This window comes from Neomonachus schauinslandi, chromosome 4 (assembly GCF_002201575.2).
Source record: "Neomonachus schauinslandi chromosome 4, ASM220157v2, whole genome shotgun sequence".
NCBI lineage: Eukaryota > Metazoa > Chordata > Mammalia > Carnivora > Phocidae > Neomonachus > Neomonachus schauinslandi.
In genome coordinates this window covers 129,173,465-129,192,883 of record NC_058406.1, presented here as the reverse complement: position 1 = coordinate 129,192,883, position 19,419 = coordinate 129,173,465, and the positions used below count along the sequence as shown (strand labels likewise).

The following is a 19,419-nucleotide window of genomic DNA, read 5'->3' as shown; positions in this document are numbered from 1 at the left end:
CTGTTCCATGGAGTCTTCAGGGACCCAGGTTCCTGCCTACTCACCACCCCGCCATCTGTAGGTTTCAGCCCTTGTCCTTTGGCCAAAGATGGTAATGTCCGCCCATATTCTAAGCAACAGGCTGACAAAATGAGTCAAGAGGAAGGAAAAGGCGGACACTTGAAATCTCTTTTTAAAGTTTCCAGGAAGCTGTTATAGAAGTCTTTTGTTTACGTTCTACTCAGCCACATGGTGTCATAGCTATAAGGGAGCCTAGGAAATATGAACTTTATTCTGAGCATTCAGGTAGCCAGCTAGGAATTACTGTGGAAGAATATTGGAGGACAGTTGGCAATCCCTGTCATATTCACTGGATGCTCTGACATTTTATTTGTGGCTATGTGCAAAGTTACACCTTTACATTTATCTGTTCTATATGAGTTATATATGGTCACCAATGTTGAATGTCTGCCGGATGCACAGTGTTTCATAGTGTATTGCAGGCTTCCAGTGAATTGTGTACAGTTAGGAGAAAGTTAAATCTTTCAGTAATAGTATCTAAGCCATGGATGCAAATGCAGTTTGGAGTATATTTTCTACTGGGATTGTCGTCGTATTTCTGTCCTTTGTGATTTTCATTTCTCTAGAAGAAAAAGTAGAACTGCAATAAATTGGCTAACTAAGAAGTGTATTCACTGTCAATTTGGATATTTAGGGAAGTGTCATGTCTTTCATACAGACTTTCAATTGATGTCAAAGGGCAGTTACATTTTATTTTAAAAAGCATGTTTTATAATAGCACTATATACGACATAATATTTTAACGGTACCATAAATGGCTGTGAACTGTAGCTATTTTAGTGTCACCATTTATTGGCTTTTGCATAAACCTGTTATGTGATAAGTTTCATTTTCCCCCATCATATTTAGCTGATGCATAGTAAACAACACTTCCACATTCTTGAACTCATATATACTTGAGTGACCTTTCAGTTTGCTTAGGAGGTATAGTAATGGTGATTTAGAACTGTTGTCAAGTCTTTTCCCCCAAAGTTAACTTGGAAAAAATATTTTTATAATAAAATCTTTAAGGTACTTTGGAAACAAGCTTTGTATGTTGCCTTGATTTAAACTCTAAACTACTTTTTATAGATACCAGGAAGTTTCCCTACCTTCAGGGAAACTGATGGCAAATCTTAGCCCTTACCAGCTTAAAAAAGTTAAATTATTAAATATGAGACTAAGATCCATATTGTTGTCATTTTCAGTCAGATGTATATTATCCATGACAAAATATACATGGACCAAAATCTATAATAAAAGTATATTATGGGTATTATACAGCAGTCAGAATTAAACCTCCTAGGGTTTTATATTAGTTCCTAATATGTGTTTAATTTTCTTCCTCACAAATTCAAGATTTTCACCTAAGCTTTTATCCTAGACCTATATACATTTAACAAATTGAGCAAGTTGTAACTAATAAAACCAATTTTCTCTAAAATTAGTAGGAATTCCATTCTATAGGCATGTTTCATTAATTTATTACAAAAGCAATGCTGTTTTTGCTTTGTTAGCTTAGAAATAAAATAAGCACTGCTTGAAAGAACTTCTGTGAAAGTAGATAAATGAGAGGATGGAAATTTTCCCACTGGGAAGATGGACTCACACTTCCCTCTACCCCCATTTACCCTACCTCTGATATGGAATGTCTTACATGTGGTTTTAATAATGGTTGTATTTAACTAAAACATAATAAATAATATAGTAAAATATTTTTAGTAAAATATTTTAGTTTAATTCAATTTGATTGTAATGTCAAAATGTCAAGCAGAACATGATGTAGTGATAGCTAGATATATTTAACAGTGGTTTTATAGGGACTATAATGTAGAAATAGAAGAATGTCACTACCAATTAAGTGGCAATCACACACATAGAGTCAGAGATGAGTGAAAATTCAGGTTGACAAAATTCCATTGGAATCAAGTGTTTGACTTATGCTTACCCTTGAGTCTTTAGCATTATGCATTATGAAAAGCTGGACTTACAAAGACAGGTATAGCATATAATTGCGAATTTTTCTACTGGCTATAATAATGTAAAACATTTTATAAAGTATTTCCTAAACTTTTTTAAAACTTTAAAAGTACTTAAAATGGAATTAATAGATTTTCCATAGATATTGGAAGGTCCGGATAAGGAATATTTAAAACGTGTTCTGCATAAATTGATTGAATTCTTCTGGAAATCTAGAGCCTTTGGAAAGGACCTCTTGCATCTGGCTCCCTCTTACAAGTGGTGTTCAGCAGATTGCATGTGTTCTGTTATAGGTTCACTACTGTGATAGACAAAGTGGCAAAGAGTGTGTGACCTGTCTGACATTAGCCCCTGTGCAGATGACTTTCCATGCTATTGGAAGCTCCATTGAAGCCAGCCATGACCAGGTATAATATACCACTGCCATTTTGCTGCGTTATGGCCCAGCTGAGAAACCAGAGACCATCAAAATGGAAGCTATGTGCACACATACAGCTTTGCTTTCCCTAATACATGTGCTAGGATTTTGAAAAATCCAAAATTTTTGTGTTGGGAAACTGGTATCTTAGGAGATTTAAATTATTTTAGACTTCTAGTTTGTAGTTCATTATTAACTTAAATATAGAATTCTCTTATATGGAAGAAATAATTGCCCTACAAGTTATTTGTATTTTTAATAATTACATATAAGAAGCAGCATTAGCAAAACAATGTAGATAACACTGGAGTCTCACTGTAATACACTCATTTAGTTCTGTTGAAGAGGGTTTAGTATTATAGAATGTGTTTAAAATAACTGAACTTTCAGAACCAACTTACTCCCATAATTTGGGATATTATTAAAAGGATGCTCCAGTGTTGTTTCTACTTTTAAAGCTTTATTTCTGAAATAAAGCTAAAAATCTGAAAAGTATATTGTTTCTTAATAACAAATTCCTTTGTTTAGATAGTAGCTTGAAAATGCATCCTGTTTATAAGATAATACATATTTTCAATTAAAATAATCATCAGATTAGACTAAACTAATGATCTGGGTCATAGAGTTTCTAGTTTGGAGTCAAAATAAATACACATGCACACAGTTTACAGTTTGACTAACCAACTGTGCTTTCTAAATTAACTATTCACTTGCAGAAAAATGGTCACCCACTTTCATACCCATTTCTCAGGAAATTTGAGGGTTTCTCATAGTCTTGCCTGACTAATCTTTTTTTCCTTCTCTGAGGAGTGCCCTTGCATGAAAAGAATAAAAGAACATAATAGTGTATCTTCTCAAACACATGATTTATTGTCCAACTCAAAAAAGACACCCTTAAGGACACACCTCTCTAGTTCATAATGTCTCTGACATTGTGCGGTTTCCAATCATCTTTTGTTGCTTGGTGGCAAGGTATGGTGGGGCTTAGGAAAAAGCAACTAATTAGGCAGAAAATCTGAGTCTTAGGAACTAGCCATAGCATAAGTTAGCTGCAGCTACTGGAGTGGATTCTGCACCTCTCTTTGGGACCCTATTTTCTGGATTTTTTTTTTTTAAGATTTTATTTGACAGAGACACAGCAAGAGCAGGAACACAAGCAGGGGGAGTGGGAGAGGGAGAAGCAGGCTCCCCGTGGAGCAGGGAGCCTGATGCGGGGCTCGATCCCAGGACCCTGGGATCATGACCTGAGCCGAAGGCAGACGCTTAACGACTGAGCCACCCAGGCACCCCTGTTTTCTGGAATGTTAAATAAAGGAGTTGGTTAGATGACTTACAAGATCCATTCCAGTGCTACCATTTTATGATTCTGTGACTGATCTTCCTGCTCCTGGTTAAATGAGACCAACCAATGATAAACAGTTGACAGCATATTAACCTTGAAAGCAGTTTTGAGATGACTCCAGTGCTTCCCAGAGTTTGGCACCGACATATGCTCTAGCTGCAGGAAAGTGTGCAGCAGGAGTAGAGGGATGGGACCTAAACAAACTTACAGAATACATTTCCCTGTATAAAACTATAACTGAGCTGTATGCTAGGTTCAGGAGAAATGACAAGAATGTTAGACATGGTTCCTGCTGTTGGAGCTTGCAATCTAGCAACTTCACTACTTTGAATATTTGCCAAAAAGTCTAGCTACTGCTGTATCTCTGTATATCCATTCATGGCAGAAACAAATGCAAGAGCAGCTTGAGATAACCATCCTACAAAGGCCTCTCCTCCTTAGGCTGAGCAAAGAAATGAAAGAGTGCTTCAGAAACCCACACACCTGAGGAGCAACCCACTGTTAGCAGAGGTAGCATGTTGCTATAAAAGAGCACTAGAATGGGAATAGAGACTGAGATCAAACCTAGATTTGCCATGAAGTAGCCATGGGAACTTGTCCCTATACCTCTTGGAACTTGGCTTCTTCATGAGTAAAATAATGAGGGTGGTTCAGGCTTATGCCCAGTCCATGTGGCAAGGTATACAAAGTTCTGGGCTAGTATTAGTCCATATGGCACCTTTACAAATTAGAAAAAAAAGGTGCTTCTTCCTCAAAGCATTTTACTGCAATCCAAATCCCAAGACTTACAGCATGAATGGAGGCTCCCAGCCCCCACTCCCCCACCCATGAGGTGTTCAGTACATAACCTGCACAACTGTACGTAGAGGTCTTATACTAGATCTATCTGGAATGTCAGTTTTACTCAATGGTAAGTAAATAAAGACATTTTTACACTAAAGCAAATGCAGTTGCATTAGAGATGATGAACTTGCATGAGATTTTAAGGTAAAAAAAGACTTTCAGGAAATGCATTGCTAATGGTCAGTTGGATGAGTGGAAGATAGATGGATAGATGAATAAATGAAGGGAGCTGTGACTGGAGTGGTCATCCTGTATACCAAATACTCTACTTTGGTGGCCTCAGGTACAAATGGAAGTAGGGGCGTGATCAGTGCTCCTCCCTTGTACTTGGACTGTTGGGCTCCCTGAGGAAAGGAGACACAGTGAACCTCTACTCCACATGCTCTAGTTTTTCTGCATTATGTTGCCATTACCCTTTCCTCATAGTGAGGGTCTGGGTAGGCAAAAAGTACTTCTTCACCATACCGAAAGCATAAACTTGATCTCATAAGTTGGAAAGGATGGACCACTAAATGCTTTTTCACCAATTAATCAGTAAATACTGGAAAACATTTTAAAGCAAGAAAAATTACAGTCATTTACAAAATGTTTTCTGTTCTTATTTCATTTGAGCCAATGCAATTGAACAACCAATAAGTATTCTGAGAAAAAAAGTATATGTAAAATTTAGAGGCAATCCTTCCTATGAAACTCACAAAGTTCTTACTTATGTAGAAAATAAAGGTGAGAAATGGAAGAGCTCTCTAGCCTTGAACATTTACAGCTTACCACATATTTTTAGATTTAGCTCTAGGAACTCAGTGAAGTAAAGAGTAAATGTATTATCCACTGTATTCACTCATGTATTAAGGAGTAAGAGGACAAGGACTGTTAAATATCTCTACCAAAGGTCCATACAGATCAACAGAATGGAGGAGAGAGATGCAGTATCATCTGTATGCTGATGATGTCCAAATGTATGGAACTTCCGATTCTCCCGCCTTCCCCCCCCTCCCCCCACAACGTGCCTCTCCCTCTTCCCCTGTCTTTTCCCTTTATCCATCCTGGTAAATGACACCACCATCTACCTTGTTGCTCAGGTCACACTCCTTGGATCATCTTTGCCTCCTCTTTCCTCAGATGCTACTTCCAGTTCCGGTATCCCTTCCTCTGAATTACACCTGTCACCAGACCACTTTTCACCACCTCCAATGTTGCCATTGTAGTCACTATCATGGGTTTTTTTTGTTGTTTTTGTTTTTTAAGGCTTTATTTTTAAGTAATCTCTACACCCAACATGGAGCTCGAACATGGAGCTCGAACTTAACAACCCCTAGATCAGGAGTCGCATGCTCTACTGACTGAGCCAGCCAGGCACCCCCCTATCATGTTTAACCCAGACAATTGCAGTAGTCTTTACACTAGCTTCCTTTTTTCTACTTCTGTTCCATTGTGGTATATCTTTCACACAGTAGCCAGAATTATTTTAAGTTAATCAGATCACATTATTCAGCTGTTCAGAACCTTCCAGTGGCTTCCCATCACACCTACTATAAATCCAAAATTTTTGTTATGGCATGTAAGTCCCTATGTGATTTGGCTCTCTCCGTCTCTCCAGTTGCAATTCCTACCACTCTCCTTTCCACTCAGTATCCCAGTCTCGTTGGCTTTGTTGCCAGCTATATCATGACAGATGAAAGAAACCAGACTCAAAAGGCTACATACTATAGATGCAATGTGTATGACATTCTGGAGAAGGCAGAACTAGAGAGATAGAAAACAGATCATTGGTTGCCAGGGGCTGAGGAAGGATTGACCATAAATTGTCAAAACAGTTTTTGGGGGTGATGGAAATGTGCTATAGCTTGGTTGTGGTGGTAGAACATGACTGTATGCATTTATTAAAACTTACAGAACTGTATGCTAAAAAGGGTAAATTTTATTGTATTTAGATTATACTTCAATAAACCTAACTTAAAAAAAAAGCCAGATTCATTCCTTTATCAGTGACCCATAAATGGAATTGACCCCAGGGAAATGTGGAAACATGACATCCCTTTTCCTTTCCTGCATTCTCTGAACATGTTGGATCCACCTCAGAATGCACTAAATTAAACTTAGAGCCCGATTTAGAGCTTCTCCAAATGCCAGTGCTTAGTTAAAGCCTGCTTCAGGCTTCCAGGATAATTATTAATCTCCAGAAAGCGGTCTAAGTCTGCTTGACTTCAGGGAAAGGATCTGTAGTGTTTTCCATTTGGGAACTTTGAATTCTCATCCAGGCAGTGGACAGTCATTCAGGCTGGTCGCTGCCTGGGAGTCCCTGTGGTGTCTTGGGTGAAAATGTTCTATGTATGTTTGCTTTATTCATCACAGCAAATGTGATACTATCAATTTACATTAGTTTAGAATGTTTAACTGTCTAGAATAAAAACAGTTTAAATTTCCAGATACTGATTTTCTTTTCAGATATTTTTTAGCAAACATTTGTTAACTGAATAACTCTCTGGGAATATTGCACTAGATACTAGAGTATACAAAAATAACTGACTTCTTCTAGTCCTCGTAATAAGCTAGACAACTAACTTAAATGTAGTCTTTAGTGAGCTAATTATCCTGTGACATTTAAAATCAGCACATCATATGGTGGCTTCAGTGAAGAGCAGTCTTCCTTATTCATTAGTGGAATAAAGAGCACATTTATTTGGTAAGGTGGAGCTAGTGAGGGTTTTGCTCTAAATAGGTCCTATTTGGAAATTAAATTTGTATTGGTTAGAGGGTATTCTTGAAAGCAAAATCCTTTGTAATAGTGCAGAAAGGTTTTTGGAATTTTCTAGCTTGGTATAATTCACCAAATATTCTTTCCTCTGTCCTTCTGACCTGACACTTTCTACATCTTCCTTCACCACTCGGATGTTACTCAGTACTGCTTACTCTCTGTCTCTGTCACTTATATCAGTCACCTTCTAGGTAGCCTCAAAATCATAAACTTCCTTCCCTGTCTTTTTATTTTTTTATTCACCTTTATTTAGACTTCATTATTAATCTTAACAGTCTCAACAATACTGGGTAGGCAGACATAGATTAGTAGCTTAATTTTCCAGTTAATAGTTTTACCACTGCCTACCTCATTCTGTTCAGGTTAGCTTTGGAATTCATTGCGTCATATAAAAAAATGAATAAATCAACCACCTAACCAAGCACTAACTCGCCAATGAAGTGTAACATATGTAAATTGCTATTTGCTCTAATCTGACTTCTCAACACAAAATGAAATTATGATATAAAGGACGATGCATACTTAGCACAGTACTTAGAATTTATGAAATGAACAATTCTTCAACAGAAAAGAAACAGGAACCAAATATATATTAAATGTGTTTACTGTGTACCAGATTTTGTGCTAGGCTCTACATCCATTATTTTGCTTAATTCTCATAATAATTCTATGAGGTATAAACTATAGTGTGTGTATATTTGCTTCATTTGCTACATTACCTGTAAGGGTTTATGTCCAGATTAGCAAATCAAGCAGAGTTGTTCCCCATGTGTGTGCTTTGACTAGAATTCAAGGCAGACCTCTCAGTGAAAGGACAACCATGAAGTGTAACAAGTTACAAATCTAATGGGTATTCTGTTCTACTTTTGATTAGTTAAATACTGCTCATAGTTTTTTTTCTGATTAATTAAAAATCTCTTTCCCTTAGTAATTATTCCATAATGTCTTACAGTCATATAATAATTAAAAACTAAGAAAGAAAAGGTCTTCACACATATTAAATATATACTATCACAACAATAATACATGGCTTGATTATAGACTATATACAGAACTTTTGTAGTACTAAATGGTCTTAAATGATAGTGCATATAGTCCCTTTCCTTTGAGGTAATTGTAGCCTAATGGAGTGTATCAGCTAGGATGCTTTTGGCTACAAGTAACAGAAAACCTGACTCATACTGGCTTAAACAATAAGGAACCTTGTTATCTCCCATAACAGGAAGTTCAGAGGAAGAGTGAACTCCAGGGTTGGTTGATAAAGTAACTCAGTGATGTCAACAAGAACTCAGGTTATTCCATTTCTTAGCTCTGCTTCATCCTCTTGCTCATGGAAAGATGGTCACAGTCGTTCTCTGTGTCACTGGGAGTGTAGCCAGATTTAAAAGAAAATGAGAGATCTGATCTTACTGGTCTCCTTTTAGGGGCAAAGACATCTATATCAGGAACTCCTTCAGCCATCTTTCCTTCATGGAGCAGGCTTAGATTGGGTCATTCACAAGCCCATCTCTAAACTAGTCACTGGCAAGGGAAATGAGATCACTATGAGTTTATCTTTTAAAGATTTTATTTTTTAAGTAATCACCCAACGTGGGGCTCGAACTCATGACCCCAAGCTCAAGAGTCACATGCTCTACTGACTGAGCCAGCCAGGTGCCCCAAGATCACCATGAGGTTTTTTTTGTTTAGTTTTGTTTTGTTTAAATGTATTTATTTGAGAGAGAGAGCGAGCGAGCAGGAGGAGGGGCAGAGGGAGAGAGAGAATCCTGAAGCAGACTCCCCGCTGAGTGTGGAGCCTGATGACATGGGGCTTGATCCTAGGACCTTGAGATCATGACCTGAATCAAGATCATGACCTAAGCTGAAATCAAGAGTCTGCTGCCTAACCAGCTGAGCCACCCAGATGCCCCAAGATCACCATGAGTTTAAATGCTTGGGGTAAAATGGTTGTTGAGGAGTCAACTACAGGGACTACAACATATGGAATTAAATGCCATATATATAATTTTAAGTTTTCTAGTAAACCCATTAAAAAAGTTTAAAAAAAAACAGGCAAACTTGATCTTAATATATTTTATTTAACCCACTATATCTAAAGTATCACTTCAGCATATAATCGACTTTTAAAATTATTGAGGTGTTTAATATTTCTTCATAGATCTCATTTTGGACTAGCCACACTTGAGGTGCTCAGTAGCCACATGTGTTTTGCACAGTGCAGGTCTGTGGGCATTATGATTTTGTCCCTGCCTTTGTCTCCAATCTCATCCTTCACCATTTGCCCTGTACCTAACTTATACCCACACTTCGTGTTCTGACAGTTTTGAGTTTCCATGTCTCATGCTCTCTCGCATCTGTATCTCTGTTTGTACTTCTTCCCTCTGCGTGGGCCACTCTCTCCTTGCTCAAAAGAGGAACTTTAATTGTAGTATATAACTATCATTAGGAATCCATCATATATTTCCATTAACTCTCTCACTGATCTTTTTGTAACCTTTAATTTGTCTAACCTATCATGCATACACCTACAACCTTCTCAGGATCCTGAATTGCTTTCTTAAAGTTCCAGGGCCTGCCTCCTGATTCTAGAATCCCATAGTGTAGTACACAAGTAAGTCAGTATCCACTGAATACTGTCCTTAGGGACTGCAGGCCTCAGAATCTAAAGATGCATGAAATTCATAGGTTTGAGCAACGATTACCTAAGGCAAAGTTTTGTATTAATATAATAAGGGCACACTTAAGTGGCCTTGGCTAATAACAGACCCCATGTCGTCATCATCCTAGGGTGATAGGGTTCTGGCTTTCTTTGTTTTTCATAGATCCAGTATGGATTTTGAACTTCAGCTGTTATACTTGCTCCACATAGCAAACCACAGAGCTGAGTGCCATGGGGGGTCAACAGAAAGGGTATGATAACTGCCATTGGAAGCTTCTGCAAGGTCCTGCAGCTGCCAGAATTCAAAACATAACTTGATTTTCATTTACTTTTTATGAAATAGGGTGCTAAGAGAGGTACTAGAAAGCACATCAACTTTAATGTTTGCTTTGAGAAATTGGTTTCATATTTACTGATGTTTCTTCATATTGAAATGTTTCAGAATATCTCCTCTACTTGAAACATGTCCCATGATTATAGGTCTAAAATTTCTTCTTCTGACTTTTAACTTTATTACATGAAATTCTCATTTTATACAAATATATATTATAGTTAAGGAATTTAACCATATCTTTTTTCTTTACATTTTATAGTTCAGTAATTAGCCCAGTAGTTCACAGTGTTTTGTTTTTTGTTTTTAGTTTTTCTTTAATTGAGATATAATTGACATATAACATTGTATTAGTTTTAAGTGTACAACATTGGGCGCCTGGGTGGCTCAGTTGATTGAGCGACTGCCTTCGGCTCAGGTCATGATCCTGGAGTCCTGGGATCGAGCCCCGCATCGGGCTCCTTGCTCAGCGGGGAGTCTGCTTCTCCCTCTGACCCTCCCCCCTCTCATGCTCTCTCGTTCTCTCATTCTTTCTCTAATAAATAAATAAAATCTTTTAAAAAAACTTAAGTGTACATTTTATGTGAAATGATTACCACAGTAAGTTTAGTTAATTTCTATCACCACACATAGTTACAAATTCAGTCATGTCTTCAAAGAAAACATTTCAGTAGGAAGTCACTAGGAACAACTTCTCACACTAGTTAATTACTCGTTGATGGACTAGAATAGGAGTCAGCAAACTGTGACCTGCAGGCCAAATCCAGCCTACCACCTGAATTAAGAATGGTTTTCAGATTTTTTTTAATGAATTTTTAAAAAGATTTTATTTATTTAGTGGACAGAGAGAGATAACCAGAGCAGGAACACAAGCAGGGGGAGTGGGAGAGGGAGAAGCAGGCTTCCCACTGAGCAGGGAGCCCGATGCGAGGCTCGATCCCAGGACCCTGGGATCATGACCTGAGCCGAAGGCAGACGCTTAACGACTGAGCCACCCAGGCGCCCCCAGATTTTGAAATGATGGAAAAAAGATCAAAAGAAGAGTAATATTTCATGACATGTGAGAATTATATGGAATTCAAATTTTAGTGCCTCTAAATAAAGTTTGATTGGAACATAGTCATATCCATTCATTCAGGTATTATCTATGGCCACTTTCACTCCACAGCATCAGAGACAGGTGGTTATGAAAGAGACCTCGTTGCCTGCAAAGCCTGAAATCCTTACCATCTGCCCCTTTACAGAAAAAATTTGTTGGTCTAATTCCTGGAATAGAAGGAAGAAACATTAGGCATTCACCTTTTGAATTTGTATCAAATGGTTATTTTAAACATGGTCATTCAGAGTTCATTCTCGTTTAGAAAGAGCCAGTTTTCTGGAAATACTTCCCATATTATAGCACAGTTAAACTTGATTGTGAATTTTGGACTTATTTACTCTACAGTGGAAATCAATTTTATTCCCTAAGGGAATAATAAGTCTTTCTACATCAGCATTCATCAGGGCATTGGAAGAAAGTTTGTCTGTAGCAAAGGTTACTTTTGTCTCCTTTTGAAATCCCATTTAGAAACACTTCATAGCTGGACTTTTTTTTAAGTAGTAGGGAATATTCTCTTGTTTCCGTAGTGATCTTTCACTTCTTTCATTTCAGATGTATAAGCAGTTTCTAGAACCAACAGTGAGTTATAGGGGAAGGTAGTGGGAAGACTAAATATTATGTATTTTATAACTGACTCATGATTTCATTTATGTTTAGTATAGCATGACCACATTTCTAAGAGGTTGCATACATTCAGTGATATTGTGCACACAAGTGACTTATTAACTTGACCTATAAAATAATTTTGGACTATAGTCAAAATGCACAAACTTAACTTATTGCTTTCTTTCTCCCACTTTTTCCTGAAGTGATGAGGAACAGCTATTTTAATCACCAGAAAGGGTGAAACTTCAAGTTTCAAAAGACCTGACTTTTCTGAACGATACTAAAAAAGATTTTTAGGGTGATTATTTGACCCGTACCCCAGCTTACCTGTAGCTCAGTGTTTCACAACAGATTACCCCTTTGAAGTTAATTTCATGTTCATGATCTCAGATTAAAGTACAGAACCAAAAGTATTTTCTAGACTTTTCCTCCCTAATAAGTTTTGTTCAGTTCGGGACCTACATACATACTCCATGTCAGTAATTCCTTAATTTTTAATTCAGTATTCTAATTTTACATTATTTAAGTAGGAATTTAATATTTCTGTTCTGTAGATCTATATATTTGAAGTTGATTTGAAGATCATGGGGGAAATATTCCACAAACCTTTCTGTTAACAGTTCATACTAATGAATCATAACCAGATACATTATTAAAACAATAAATACCATATGTATATAATTGGCTAAATGGATGTGAAAGTTATAGTGGAAAACTGTTGCCTATATAGACTTTTTTAAAATGACGATCAATGGAATATAGCTCCCTAGGCCACAGATTTGAGAGCATTATTGCCCACTGGAGGTCACTTTTACAACCTAAAGAGTATTACCTTCCTCGTAAACTCAAATTATGGTGTTGTGTATGATTTATTATACTATTTAAAACTGAAAAACAGAAACTTTCTCTCTCTTAGTAACACACCTTCAATTAAGCCATGCCTCTTCCCATTTCCAAAATTCTTTTTTAGACAAACCAGTTATTTTTCAGAATATTCAGTTTTATTCTTTCATTGCTAATAGTTATTTGGCCTGCTCTCTTTGTTTCTAAGTTGGCAGTTACTGCCTTTTCAGATCACATATTTTTAAAATACCTTTTTAGTTAATTTACTTCTCTTTGCATCCTCTGATGAAAGAATTTGAAGACAGTTTTAGGCCCCCAAATATTTAATGTATCTGAAATTAGTATGGGTCAACGTAGTGATAAAAAATGTCTGTTACCCTTCCTAGGCAATCCAGTGGTGTGCTACCAGCAAACCTGGTACCTTTGGCAAGAAGTGTCACCATTCTACCAAGACCCACACTTAAATTTCTCACTCTGAAAGACTAATATGCCAGGAGGCTTCCTACCTGGTTCACCTACCTCATATGCAGAGAGAGAGGTCATGCCTTCACATAGGTTCTTATTGTAAAAGAAAACATAGTAAGAAATTTTTCAGCTCTGGAACAGATTTGCTTCGCTGCAATTTCCATGTTGCGGATACATACCTGCTTTCCAGGCCACTGTTTGCTGGTCTCCTTATCTAGCATATCCTAACTGTCTTTTTGGCTGAACCTTGAACTCTGACTCCTGGTTATTTAGCTCCTGTCTGCTCTGTTGGTGTGTCTTGGCCTACTGGTACTTCTGTTCTGTTTGATCTTGTACTGCCTAACTGACCCTTGACATTGGCTTCTGACTGTTGTACGTCCTTCTCTGCATCTTGCATTACAGAGACTCATTGTTCTCATATTGCTCTCCAAATCCAAAAGTGCCTGATTGACAGAAGTCCATTTTATCGATATTATATTCTACAGTCATTATAAAATCCAAAGACTATCAGTTGACTCGTTGGTGGGACTGGTACTCAGTTTATGTCCTCTGATATGGTTGTATGTTTGTATATTAAAATGTTTAAATACTTTCATAACGACTTGGTAAATAGCTGTTGCCCCATATTCCACCCTCTGCCATCATGGCCTCATGTCTAGGACCTGTAGGACCTCTTCATGATCTAGGAACATTATAATGGATCATTTCTTGGGACAACAGGCATTTTCAGGACTGTTTTGTTGTCTGATTTCATTGATTGGTGTTCATGCCACACAGTTATTAAAAATGTTAAATATCACTTCTGCTTTCAGAGGTATATGTAATGTAAGAGTTAAGATCTTCAAGGGGCGAGGCGTAGCGACGTTCCAAAGTGATCATTTCTCTTAGAAGGTTTTTGAAAATTTCCCTAGGAAATGAAGAAACATTTTATTAATTCAGCAATCATGTACTAAGCATGTCCATCACTGTACTAAATGGTAAGAAGTATTTCCAATTTTGTAAACTGGGAAAGCCCTCAAATTGAGTGTAATCAAAAGTTGGAGATGGGATAAATGGGAACTCTCTGTACTTTCTGTTCGATTTTACTGTGAATCTAAAATGCTCTAAAAAATAAAATCCATTTAAAAGGAAAAAACATTGGAGAAACAACAAAACACAGAATTGAGGACTGATTGCAATCTGACATGATTAGTGTCAGAAATGTTTACAAAATCTACATATGTGTGTATGAATATTGAAAAGCTGTGGAATACAGAAATGATCAAGAGCAGAAGAGTTCACCTGATTAAGCTTCTTCTAGGAGTTGATGGACCAAAAAGTGAAAGACAAATCACAGAGGCTCTCCACATAGGGGAAACAACATGAGAATAATTAGAAAGATGGAAATTGGCAAAGGAATATGTGGGGAAAGAAAAACTCAACTTGGTGGGAGCTCCAGGAATAAATGGTGTTGCATAAGGTCAAAGCAGTTGAGTACATTTTGACAGCTAGGTTAAGCAGTATGAATTTTATGTTTTTGCAGCAAAGAACCATTCTTCAGTCGGTAGCAAGGGATATGATTATGCTGGTGTCTGTAAGATCAATCTAGTAGCCAGATACAGAATTGACTGTGGGGGGGATGAAAGCTTCTATCATAGTAATTCAGTAATGAATGGGTGCTGCTTATCTTGATGGGTGTGTCTCTAAAAATGGCAAGAAAAACAGCATCTCTCCCAGAGACACATTGCATGAAAAGAATCAGTAGACCTTGGTGACCAGCTGAGTATGACAGAAAGAAACAGAGGGATTAAAAATAGCTTTAAAGGCACACTACCAATATGGCAGAATGAGAGCTGGACAATTGTTTTCAAAAAGCAACGGTGAAACTAGACAAAATTATCAAAAAGAGCAATTTTAGGACTCTGGAAATTGACCAAAAGTGCTCAACAAATTGAGAAAAGCATTTATTCATGGAAAAACTAGTGGACTTCAGGTAGGAAAAGTAGGATTCTGTGGCATTCCTGTCTGGGGCTGCTGCCATGCCCCACGTTCAGGCTCAATCCACATAGTTACAGAAGGATGAGAAAAGCCATGAAAATCAGCAGTTTGACTGGAGGAATGGCCTCACTTGATTGAAAGTGGAATGTGAAAAACCCTATGCCCATAGGCATTGTGAATAACAGTAGACATCTTGGTGGCAAACAAATAGGAAAGACTAGCTGACAGCTCAGTAAACCTGAGGTTACAGTCTTGGTTGGGGTCAATGGCGAACCAACAGAGTAGCCAGAAATTTACCAAGGAGATTTGGGAAATGATGTAGTGAAAGGAGCCTTGATAAACCAGAATATTTTCCTGGCTGATCAACAGACTCTATACATCTGCATGAGAGACCAGAGAGGGCCCAAGCTATCTATACATCCCTTTCTGCACATGGGAATTCTGCACATATACAGAGGAGATGCAAGAGGGTCTGGCAGAAAGTAAATGCCAAGGCAGACTTGAGAACTGCTTGAGCTTTGAATGAGCTCCCCAACCCAAACACAACCCCACTGGCAACGTAAAAGCTTTATTGGCTTATCGTGTTTGAGCACAATTACTAATCAATAATTGACTAAGCTATGCAGACACAAGGGTGGTTCTTAGGAAGTCAGAGACACAAGGAACTGCATGCCATGGGGAGATCGATTCCATAGATTTAATCTAGGCAAATTCATAGCCAAAGAACAGCAACAACAACAACAACAACCCTGAGAAAGGAACATCAAAATCCAGAGTTACTACAATATAGTATCTAAAATTCCAGTTTTTAACAAAAAATTACAAGATACGAAAAGAAAGGAAAGGTTTACCAATACTGAGTGGAAAGAAGATGTGGGCCCAGATGTTGGACTTAGCAGATGAAGACTTCAAAGCAGCTATAATAAATATGTTCAAGTATTGAAAGGAGCCATGTTTAAGAATTAAAAGCATAATGACAATAACTCAACAAATAGAGAATCTCACTGAGGAGATAAAAATTATTTAAAAGACCAAATAGAAATTCTAGAGTTGAGAATTACTGAAATGAAAAATTCACTAGAGGGATTCAACAACAGATATGAGATGGCAGAAGAAAGAACCTATGAAGTTCAAGACGGATCAAAAGAAATTATCCAGTCTGAAAAACAGAGAAAAAATGAAAAAAATGAACAGAACCTCAGAAAATGGGGGACAACATCAAGCAGCATATAAAAAACATTAAACACCATTATCAGGGTTGATTTAACATCTGAAAATCACATACTATATACATCATATTAACAAAGGAGAAAAAAACACAATAATCTCAGACACAGAAAAAGCATTTGACAAAATCCAAAACCCATTCCTGATTAAAAGCTCTGAACAATTTAGGAATAGAACTCTTAGTTACTTTCTTAACTTGTTAAAGGGCATCTGTGAAAAATCTACAGCTAATGTGATGTTAATGGTGAAATATTGAATGCTTTGCCCCCTAGTTTGGAAACAAAGCAGGGATGCTTGCTCTCAATACTTCTACTCAACATTATACTAAAGATTGTAGCCAGGGCAAAAGAAAAAAAAAGGGGGGGGGGAGAAAAAAGAAACAAAAGGCATGCAGCTTGGAATGGAAGAAACAAAAAACTGTCTTTATTTAATCCTAAGAAATCTGCACATATACACACATACCCAAACACCTGTTAGAACTTGAAAACAAGTTCACAAAGTTATAGGATACAAATTAATATTAAAAGATCGATTGTGTACTAGATACAAAGATACTAGAAACAAATATTCCAAAAATAAATTTAAGAAGACTATTTCTTTCACAATAGCATCAAAAAACAATAAAATACTTAAGAATCAATTTAACCAAAGAGGTATTAAGACCTTGACCTTGAAAGCTACAGAACACTGCTGAGAGAAACTAAAGATCTAAATATATGAGAGACATTCAACATTCATGGATTAGAAGACCCATTATTGTTAAGTTGCCACTTTCCCCCAGATTGACCTATAGGATCAATGCAATCTCTATCAAAATCCCAGCAGGCTTTTGTTTTGTTTAGAAATTGACAAGCTGATCCTAAATTTAGTGGAAAAGCAAAGAGCCTAGAATAGTTAAAATAATTTTGAAGAGGAAGAACAAAATTGGAAGACTTATACTAAATTTCAAATTTTTTACTATAAAACTACATTATTCAAGTTAGTGACATAAGGATAGATATGTAGATCAATGGAACAGAATCAAATGGAACAGTCCAGAAATTAACCTTTATTTATTTATTTTTAAAGATTCTATTTTTTTGAGAGAGAAAGCAGAAGGGCGGGGAGGGTCAGAAGGAGAAGCAGACTCCCCGCTGAGCAGGGAGCCTGCTGCGGGACTTGATCCTGTAACTCCAGGATCATGACCTGAGCTGAAGGCAGTCACTTAACCAACTGAGCCACCCAGTTGCCTGAACCTTTATATTTAAGTTCAATCTATTTTCCACACAAGTACTGAGGAAATTAAGTGAGAAAGTATTGTTTTTTCAAGAGATGGTACTGGGAAAATTAAATATCCATATGAAAAAAATACGAATTTAGAGTCTCACCTCAACCACATACAAAAATTAACTCAAAATGATAATAGACTTAACTGTAAAACCTAAAGATATAAAACATCCGGAAAAATCAGAAATTTTCATGACCTTGGGTTAGGCAAAGATTTAGATTCAATACCAAAAGCATAATCCATAAAAAAAAAATTGGTAAGTTGGATTTTATCAAAACTTAAAACTTTCGTGCTTCAAAAGACACCATTTAGAAAAAGAAAAGAGGGGTACCTGGGTGGCTCAGTCGGTTGAGCATCTGCCTTTGGCTCAGGTCATGATCCCAGGGTCCTGATACTGAGCCCTGCATCGGGCTTCCTCTTCAGTGGGGAGCCTGCTTCTCCCTCTCTCTCTGCCTCTGTCCCTGCTTGTGTGCTTGCTCTCTCGCTCTGTCTCAAATAAATAAAAGAGAGAGAAGTCACCAACTAGAAGAAACTATTTACAAATCATATATCTAATAAATTACTTGTGCCTACAAATATACAAAGAGCTCTTATGAACACAATAATAAGGCGGCACTCAATTAAAATGGATAAATGGTATGAATAGACAGTAAATCAAAGAAAATGTATGATTGGCTAATAAACACCTGAGAAGATGCTCAACATCATTAGCCATAGGGAAGTGGAAAGTAAAACCACAATGAGATACAACTTCACACCCACTAAGATGGTTATACTAAAAGAGGCAGACAATAACAAATGTTGACAAGAATGTGGAGAAACTGAAACCTTCATGGATTGCTGGTGGGGATGTAAAATTGTATGGCCACTTTGGAAAATAATTTAGCAATTTCCCATAAGTTAAACAAATTTACCACATGATCCAGCAATTCTACTTTTATATCTGCCAAGAAAAATTAACATGTTTATACAAAGACTTGTATGTGAATATTCATAACAGCATTATTCATAATAGCCAAAAACTGGAAACAATCTGAATGCCCCCTAACTGGTGGGATAAACAATGTGATATATCCACACAATGGAATACTATTTAGCAATAAAAAGGAATGAACTGATATAGTCTATACCAAGAACCTCAAAAACATGCTAAATGAAAGACACCAGTCACAAGAGACCACATACTGTATGATCCCATTTATATGAAATTTTCGGAAAAGGCAAATAATCTATAGAGACAGAAAGCAAATCAATGGTTGCCTTGGGCTGGGAATGGGAGCATGGAATGACTACAAATTGGCACAGGGAAATTTTTGCAGTGACAGAAATGTTCTAAGACTAGATTGTGATGATGTTTGTACAACTTTCTGAATTTACTAAAATTACTCACAATAGATTAACTTTATAAAGTACACCTCAGTAAAGATGTTTAAAAAAAGACACACTTAAAAGCTTCAAAGCCTCAGAGACCAAGAGGATTATAAGGCCATTTGTGATCATGGTAGTTTTGGTAAGCAATCATTCATTTGGGTCCAGAACCTCAAGAAACTCTCCAGCAAACTCTCTGG

General features: G+C 37.1%; 1 protein-coding gene across 2 annotated transcripts in view; it reads left to right on the top strand.

The window, feature by feature from the left end:
• STAU2 (staufen double-stranded RNA binding protein 2) overlaps positions 1-19,419 on the top strand; it is a 321,925-nt gene that overhangs the window by 220,198 nt on the left and 82,308 nt on the right. The window contains exon 11 of one of the 2 annotated variants that reach the window (XM_044914642.1): positions 2,313-2,426. The exons of the other annotated variant lie outside the window; for it this stretch is intronic. Coding sequence (XP_044770577.1) covers positions 2,313-2,426 — 114 coding nt within the window. The remainder of the gene's footprint in view (positions 1-2,312; positions 2,427-19,419) is intronic. 2 annotated transcript variants of the gene reach the window in all.